Below are 9644 nucleotides of genomic sequence, written 5' to 3' on the forward strand. Positions count from 1 at the left end.
TCTTCACATCCTTCACACTGTTTCTGAATCGATGTTTCACAAGGATGTAGTCCAGCTGATGCCTCTTCCAATCCCCAGGTGCCTTCCATGTGTAAATTCTTCTCTTTGGCTTCTTGAACCAAGTGTTGGTAACAATCAATCCATTTCGTTCACAAAAGTCAATAAGCATTTGACCTCTGTGATTCCGTCTTCCTAGTCCATGTGATCCAACAATATTCTGATATGGTTCATCTCCAACAATGCTGTTCCAGTCTCCCAATATGATGCTGTTTGTGTCTCCTCTTCCATCTTCCTGAAGAATGTCTTCAATTGTGTCATACACTTTTTCCACTTCATCATCTTCATACTCTGATGTTGGCATGTACACTTGTATAATCATATATATATATATATATATATATATATATCAACAGAATAATAATGTGCAACACTGAATTACATTATAATCTGTGAAATGGTTTATGAGATACATGGAAAAATCCATGTATGGTCTTAAGTACGACCGACTTCATAACTGGTCAACATGTCCAAAATTCAAAATGACTAATATTATTACACGAAGAACTTTCACATCAAATGCCTACAAAATCTGAGTAACAGCTTGTGATTAATATGAGGTCCCCATAATATGAGTTTTTGTTATCTATTTCCCTGTAATTACAAGGCCAAATTATTGAGGAACTACAAGGTGGTATCAGAAAGTTCCCCGACTGTTACTGTTGTAACTTCCTCGGTGAAAGAAGATGAGAGGGGAGGCCAAGGTCACACTTCCACAAGCCTATCACATCCGTCTGCCATGTGACACAATGCTGTGAAAACGCACTGCTTTAACACAAGTGCTTTTTTGACTTCGTATTTCATTTTGTCTGCGATGGATGGCAAAATCGAGCAACGTGTCTGCATCAAGTTTTGCGTGAAGCTTCGTAAATCCGCTACTGAAACCCCTGATATGCTTCGTGAGGCTTTTGGAGAACATTCGTTAAGCCAGACAGTGGTTTTTGATTGGCATTTCACGTTTCAAGGTCGGTTGAGTGTCAGTTGAAGATGATAAACGTTCAGGGTGACCAAGCACCAGAAAAACAACAGAAAATATTGAAAGAATTGTGGAGAACTCATAAATGAAGACCGTCACCAAACAATCCATGAGCTCTCAGACTCTACTGGGATCAATTATGGAGTTTGCCAAGGGATCTTAACAGAAAATTTGAACATGCATCACACTGTTCCTTCATCATAATAATGCGCATGCCCACACGTCCCTGACAACCACAGAGTTTGTGACTACTAACATGGTTATTGCTCCCCATCCTCCCTACTTGCTCGACTTAACCTCCGTGATTTCATTTTGTTTCCCAAATTGAAAATGAAATTGAAGGGGTGACATTTTGAAACAGTGTCCAATATCCAAAGGAAATCGCGCGTGGTACTCGAGACCATTAAGGAAAACGACTTCCATGGTGCTTTTGAAGCAAGGAAAAAATCCATGGACTGGCATATACATTTCCAAGAAGACTATTTTGAAGGAGATGGCAGCCAAAATTGAGTAAGTTAAGACAGCATTTCTTTTTTGACCTAGTCCAGGAACTTTCCGACAGCACCTCATATTTGTAAAAGTTCCCTGCACTTCTGAGGATCACTACCATGGACTATACATTTCCCAAAAGACAATAGTTCCCATCTAACATGCATGAGCCATTCTGTCCCAGTCTCCTGCTCAAATGTGTGTACAGATGCACAAGTGCACTGTCTCCCACCATGAATTCTTTCTGCCATTTACCATAGACAACGATCAATGCTAGCAGCAGCATGTCTAAGAGGAAGCATACCACTTACAGTGCTGATGTGACATTATTTGCTATTTGTCACAAGTAGAGGCAAGCATTTACTATACATTGTATGTGTTCTTCAGATTCCTAAAACAAAAATCATACTATTTTTAAAAGTACATGTGAAATTGAATTAAAGGTCCCTAATTTGCTAAACAACTCAAAGGCAAAAATTACACACCAAAGGTGTGATGGGAGGTTATGGAGAGACGTCTGGCAAAGTAGGTCTAGGAATTATACCAACAACACATGCCTGTATGCCTAGCCCTCATTTGAGCGAAGGCTATAAGCCTACATGGGGCTATGAAGGAGATGAAAGAAGAGGACACTACCAAAATGATACCACTTGGTCTATCAATTGGCTGGTTTCAATACTTCCAAAAGCAGTATGGCTTCAGAAATGGAGGAGCAGCATGAGCAGACGGGTGGCTATTATCCTAAGCAGGTTTTTAATTTTCATTTCGTGCATCCTGCCGTGTTACAATATATACAACCTCTTTATTTGACCGTCACAACACAGCAAATATAGAACTTCAAGGACAATGCTCAGTTATAGTTCTGCTACATGTTTCAGCCACAAGTGGCCATCATCAGGCAAACACACTTCAACAATTGTACACCATTGAACTGCAGTACATAAAATTTGATACAATGTTATAAGTCATTTAAGATAATATGCACAAGAATACAATAAGTATGTTATTTAAAACAATAAAAAGTCATGTATAAAAACAAATTAAAAGTTGACTGATGTTTAATAACATCAAATCGGTCGTTGGTTTTACTTTTCATACATTTCTGTCGACGAATAGTAAATTCAAGTTTCTTATAAAATTGTGTATGAGGTCCAATAATGTTGAGAATTAATTAATAGAATAGTTGGAGAATCATCATACGGAGAATTGTACGTACTGTATGGAAAGTAATCAAATTTTATGTACTGCAGTTCAATGGTGTACGATTGTTGAAGTGTGTTTGAACGATGATGGCCACTTGTGGCTGAAACATGTAGCAGAACGTTGTATTTTAGCGTCCTGTTGCACCGATCTTCGTCCGTGATGGACGAAGATGGCTGCGGGTGTTGTAATCAACCCGCAGCCAAAAAGGGAACACACATCACGAGACACGATACACACGCCACATAAGAGGAACGACTCCCATAGTGGAGGAACCATGCGCAGGTTTTGAATTGGAACAGATAAGATGAATATCTTAACAAGATTTTAGTATACAAAAAGTTTATTATAACTGACGAATATTTTAAAAATACTTTTTAAATAATTTTACATTGACATAATGGCATGCAATGCAATAGATTAGTGTAAATGGAGCACCTGATGATGGCACTATGGTGCCGAAACATGTTGTGAAGTGACAGGTAAAAGTGGATGCACTGCAAGACGGACACTGTATATATATCATGGCTGTAGCAGAACTATAACTGAGCATTGTCCTTGAAGTTCTATATTTGCTGTGTTGTGACGGTCAAATAAAGAGGTTGTATAGGTTTTTAATGTAGAGGAAAGTGGGCTGTACTGGAAATTTTGGCTATACATTCCCAAGAAAGAAAAATCTGATCCTGGTTTCCAGCATTCAACTCTGCTTCTTGGTGGACCCACCAATGACAACAAAAAGCTCAAGCCCCTGCTTGTCTAGATGACTTATAATTGAAGGCAGAGGTAGGTCAAGGTTATTTATGTAAAAATTGTTATTTTAACACCGTGTCATCATTAGTTCAAAATCAGTGTAGGAGTTGAGTTATGGGTCGTTGGCAAATAATTTCTTATGAAACATGTCTTGGATGACATGCTGCTACCTTCTCCAGTTACAGACCCAAGGGTGCTACCCTCTGATGTTCCAGTCCTCATTAACCACTGCAGAATTTGCAGTTCTTAGTATCACAGCAGTTGCTATAAAGAGTTCTGGGATATAATGCCATGTAGTACAATGAAAGTTAACTGATGTTTCAGAGGAGCATTTTGCCTCCATCTTCAGAGTTGAAGAATTAGACAAACAAGAAACCAGCATGAAGCGATATCACATGAGGTCTGTTGAAAGTCAAGCCACATTTTGGATGAACATGTCACCCTCAGTGTAGTACATAGTGTTATATCCCAGAAGACGTAACTCTTCTCATTAACCCACTTACATTATTTCTTATGGGTGGAAATTTTGTGCTTAAAGGGAATTTAAGTAGCATTTTCCAGTTCCAGTTAATCACAGATAACAAGGACCCCTGTACACGAAAAATTTTGCTTTTGATGTTAGGTAAAGTAGGCATTCTAATGAGTCAATATAGTTACAAATCGAAACTGGCCATTAGCATTATGCAAACATGTGTCATACCAAACATAATAAAAATATGAATAACACTTTATTTTATACATGAAAAGTTCATTTATAATTTTCTGTAAATCATGAGTTGTAACTGATCAACATCATTAAAAGTCAAAAGAGCTAACTATCATTATGCGCCCACCTCTCACGTGAACTATCACCAACATTTAACTAACTCTTTGACATGTATGGAGTTAATTTATGACCTTGTGCAAAGAATTTTGTGTTGTAGATGAATATGGGTGAAAATCGAAACTGCCCAATAACTTTAGGTTAAAGTTCTGATGTCTAATTTAAAAAGAAAAATTTGTCCAACTGTATAGGTGCAGATAATTACAACCTCCATATAAAGCACTCCTTTAATCGGTGAAGAAGGCATAATATGTATAATACATATGGACAATCCTTCCTACTAACAAAGATCAGGAAGATCCTTACTATTGGAGATGTGGTAAGGACCTCATGAAAAGTTAAAACAGTTCCGTCTAGGGTGGTTGGTGAAGATTTTTCTTATTTCAATTATTTATGTCCTTACATGTTTCGGTCTTCAGACCCATTTCCACTGAAAAGAGCAGCAGTAAATACAAAGTCCTAAAACTGTGATTCAGGTTTTTATCAACAGCAGTACCAACTTCCAGTTCTTACTAGAGAATACTAGTTTTGTTCACTGTGCTTAGGAATTTCTAGATTCTACTAGGATGAACTAGTAGTAATGGATTTAGGGTTTTTACTGTTAATTTACACACCTTCAATACTGCACAAGTGGTGCAGCAGTTCCTATGTAAGGTGTGGGACATTCTCTTCAACAAATATCATACACATTACTAACGGAGATGTGAGAGTCTGTTATTTTTTGGGGTAGATAACACAATACATGAAATTAGCATACACTAATAAAGGATACATAATTCATAATAGCTCTTCGGTGATAATAAAGATGTGCGCAATTCGCCGAGCATTGTTGAAGCATGTTTGAGGCCATCCATGAGCTTGCTTCTGTCAAGACATCTCTTCATTTGCAAAGCTTGAATTTTAACAACACTCAAAGCCTCGTCCAATAGCCTTTCCTGCTCTTCAACAGGAGACAGCTGGGGCGTCATTGGCTGTAACAGCAGGAAAATCTGAATTTAAAAAATAAACGTAACCAATTTACACTACATATGGGACCAGCATACCATAACCTAAATCAAGTTTGACAGAAAATATAAACTGTAACACGCCCCGCACTGAAATTATACAACACGTTGGTAAAACTAAATGTACCTACAACCACTAACACAATATTATACTCAATTAAGTCATACAAATTTAATTTTACCATTTTCTTAATATTCCAGCCGCAAACAACTAGTCCTATAATGCCTGACCCAGCATTCACATCCGTTTCCGGTCTTACCACCAATACAAACGCCCCATACGCCCTTCCGTCCTGGAGCAACTATACTGCCACCTATGATTTGCATTAGGAATGACATTTGGTGCACGTGTTCTGAGCATTACGTACGAACCATATGAACCGATTTGGCGTAGTTCCATTCGAACGGTTGGCGTAAGCTTGCGTTCATGAATGGGAAGAGTGGTGCGGAGCGGTATGGAACCACGTTTCCAGCGTCTGTCTGCGCTGCGTACTAACCGTTTACCAAAGTAACACATATTGCGTTCATAGATGGCGGCTAAATACGCTGATATAGAATACACGGGGATATGCATGAAGCAGTCAGTGGCGGAGCGCGGCCTTTTTAGAAGTGTTAGCAATTAACGAGAGACAGGGATGTCCTGAAAATTTTGACAATTAAGTATGAATATTGTACTAGACAACTGTGCAAACTTGAGGAAAAATACGCTATTAAATTAAGGAATAAAAAAGAACACAATGTAAATGAAGTACAAAGGTTATCGACTTCTGTGCTTACCTTTTCTCATTAACACACTGTACTTCAGTTCCTTGCAACGATTTCTTTTTCCGTAAAATTACATATCACAGAGTCACAGAAATTCGGATTATTTTCTGAGTCTTGAAAAATCGTCTTCTCATTGCAAGTAATAACAGCTTATTGAGTCCCTCCTGAGTCTGCGTGCTGGGTAGGTAATTCTGAATCTTCTTCAAAGCAGAAAATGACAGCTCGACAGACGCACTGGCTGTTGTTGGAATAGTCAACAACGCAAGCAACTGAAGTGTGTTAATATTCCTGGCTTAGCCAACGTGATAATTTCGAATGTCATGGGCACATTTCCCCCTCAAACCTATATTATACTCTGTCTATCCTAATTGCGCCTGTGCTCCAAACGTTAGCATAAGCCGGCCGGAGGAAGTGGCTAATAATGTCTGTGACGGGTTCTCTGGACGAGGCTGACAATGAATTATCCTACCGCTTTTACTGTAAGCATCTAGACTTTATATGCCAGTACTTCAAAAACAAAATCAGAAGTTTTGCTTTCGTGGCACTACTGAACTACAAAAGCAAAACTTAGTGATTTTGTTTTTGAAGTACAAGTCGGGCTATCATGAACTAGAAACAGTCGAGTCGAGTCTTACTTTACGACCGACGGTGAGTGAGTCTGCCAGTGTTTCTTAGAATAAAGCACATATCTAGGTCTTACGGCCAAATTTTTATTACTGTCAGACATTTGCTGGTTTGTTGATGTGGAGCGCATTCTCTGATAGGACGATGGGCCTGTCGTTTACAATTGCTGCTGGTCCTCGTCAGCGTAGTCATTCTTGGGTCCGAGTCCCGTGAGACTTGCGACCATATTTTACTGTGTCAAATTCGAGACTTCCTTTCTTGTCGCCTCCTACGGTCGCAGGACTACGGTGGAGATATTCTGTTTTGAAGTTCCGAAGTTTTACAAAATTATGTTCATATCAGTCAATACCTAAAAGTGAGAACAAATAATAAAGTTGTTTTACAAGATTATGGTTAATTATATGCGATGTTAACCAATATTATTTTCGAAAGAAAATTCTATCCTTGTATTATCAAATCGGTATCAACACGAAGAATTCATGTTGCGATAATGAATGGTTACCTAACATATGAGAGTATCTCATGTCTAATTACCACTAAATATGATTTGTTTGAAACTGAGCATTTTCACGAATTGATTGTGGTTTTCCGAACGAAAGTATTTCATTGCCAATGCTGTTGTAAATGAAAGGAAGAGCAGAAGCTCTTCGGAGAGAGGAACAGGATGGGTCACTGTGCCCTGGATCTAAAACGAAAAACTGACTAAAATATGACAGATATTTATATGAAAAACATATGAAGTTCAGGACGAATTCCGTCTTAGGAGTTTTGGCGCCTTGTAGATCATGTGTGAACATAAGCAGAGTTATTAAAGAACGACACAAAGAAGTACAGAGATAAAAATTATTCTCGACGATGGGAAGGACTTCATCACCCATTTACCATGAAGTAAACACACAAGAGGTAAGGAACAGTACACAGAAGGGTGTTCTAAAATGAAAGAAATGGCATAGGGTGGACGGAAGCAGGAATTTGGAAACTAAGACGGCTAGGAACAGGAAAAGACAAGGGTGTTCAAGAAAGGAAGTCGTTATCAATGTCTATGTATTCCTGTGTACAGCTGCCTGATGATGGTCTTATGACCGAAACATGTGGCAGTATAGGATTGAAAATAAAACTGTATTTATTGTGTTGACGACGACATAATTTATATATATATATATATATATATGTATATATAAGATGAGCGTTCCCTATATAATGCCTCCTAATTTTTTTAGTGAAAAGTACAACAGATACAGAAAGCATAATAATGCAGTTAAATAGAGCAAGATTTCAGCTACTTACAGTTATTTTTCTACTTAATCACCACCATTCGTTTTGCACTTTTGCCGACGATGAACAAGACCCTGTATGCCGGGCCCGTAAAAGTCTGCGCCAGCAGAGGCTAGCCACTTTCTTACAGCTGCAATGACAGCATCGTTGTCTGGAAAATGTTGCCCACGTAGTCCATCTTTCATGGGCCCAAAGAGATGGAAGTCTGGAGGTGCTAAATCGGGGCTATAAAGTGGATGTGGTAGGACAGTCCAGCCAGTATGGGGTCTAGCGTTATCGTGTTGCAAGCGAAAGGTTGTCTGCTTCTCTGGCCTGACTCGTGAAATACGGGCTTTCAGCTTAGTCAGTGTCGTCTTGTAGCGTTCAGAATTGACAGTCTCACCAGACTCCAGGAAATCCAACAAAATCAGACCTCGCCTATCCCCCCCCCCAAAAAAAACGTTCAGATCACTTTCCCTGCCAATGGCTGTGTCTTGAACTTCTTTTTTCTTGGGGAATCCGGATGTCGCCACTCCGTGCACTGTCTTTTAGATTCCTGCTCGTAGTGGTGACACTACGTCTCATCTCCGGTAACGATTCTGTCCAGAAACTTGTCACCTGCAGCCTCAAACTGGTGCAACAGGTCCTGACAGACTTCCATTCGATGAGTTTTGTGTTCCTGTGTAAGCATCCGCTGGACCCACCTGGAACAAACTTTGCGATAATCCAGCTTCCCCAACATCGTTTCAAATGCATTACAGCCGATATTAAGCCGTGCACATAGTTCCCTGGTCGTTATCCGCCGATCTGTACGGATGAACTGATCGAGGTGCTGTTCATTGTGAGAAGTGCCAGCTGAGCACGGACGCCCAGAGCGTGGCTTGTCATGCACTTCATTTTCGCCACTGTTGAAACCAGTGGCGTAGCATGACTACCGAAAGCAGGGAAGCAACTTTATATACGTGTGTATAAATTTTTCCTACATGCCCTACAGTTTCTATCTTCCATTTAAAAGAAAACACCTAATAGTTTAATATGTATTGTATATTTAAGCTAATATATTAAAATAACACATAATTATCAACACAATTTTATAGCCATCAAATGACAGGGTTGTGAACCTGGAATATAATTAATGCTTACTTTATTGTTTATAATTCAGCTCGATTCTTCTGTTTTTCTTGGCAAACAGATCAATAACCTCATCTAGAAAGCTGGGTTTGTACTGCAGTTTGTTTAGGAAGGACTTTCCAATGTTCATCAAAGCCAGTGATGACAACCTATCCTGGTTCTGCGAATTTCTTAAGTAGTTTTTTAATCTCCTCAGAGCTGAAAATGAGCGTTCATCTGCAGCAATTGTCGCTGGTATTGTTAATACTAGCTCACATAATTTGAAGATTTGCGGGAAAACGCATGATAACTGAAGAGCATACATATATTAAGGTAAGTCATACACACTATCTTTTGCCATATCTGGGTCCGAAAACATTACTAGAAATTCACTCTTTAAGGCAACAAAGTAAAAAAGTGCACCATAATTTTCTTTTAAACAAGAAAATGCTTTTTCAGGAAATGAGGTTCTATACATGGGAAAGTATCTGGCATCAAGAAGACTCAAGAAGAGGAGCGTAGCGTCCTCCGACATTCTGACACACGACATCAATAATTTCACAGAAAGCCGTTTATAGGAGTTTTTTCTTTC

The 9644-nt window shown here is 39.0% G+C and overlaps 1 protein-coding gene across 1 annotated transcript in view; it reads right to left on the bottom strand.

Annotated features, from left to right (window-relative positions):
• Positions 1-5546, bottom strand: part of LOC111862172 (vacuolar protein sorting-associated protein 35) — an 84846-nt gene extending 79300 nt beyond the window's left edge. Inside the window, exons 1-2 of the mRNA XM_023847356.2 lie at positions 5482-5546; positions 5068-5266 (exon numbers count right to left, since the gene is read on the bottom strand). Of these exons, the coding sequence (XP_023703124.1) occupies positions 5068-5266; positions 5482-5484 (202 nt within the window). The 5' untranslated portion in view covers positions 5485-5546. The remainder of the gene's footprint in view (positions 1-5067; positions 5267-5481) is intronic.
• Between the last annotated feature and the right edge of the window lie 4098 nt (positions 5547-9644).

The sequence above is a fragment of the Cryptotermes secundus genome, unplaced genomic scaffold (assembly GCF_002891405.2).
Source record: "Cryptotermes secundus unplaced genomic scaffold, Csec_1.0 scaffold1033, whole genome shotgun sequence".
Taxonomy (NCBI): Eukaryota; Metazoa; Arthropoda; class Insecta; order Blattodea; family Kalotermitidae; genus Cryptotermes; species Cryptotermes secundus.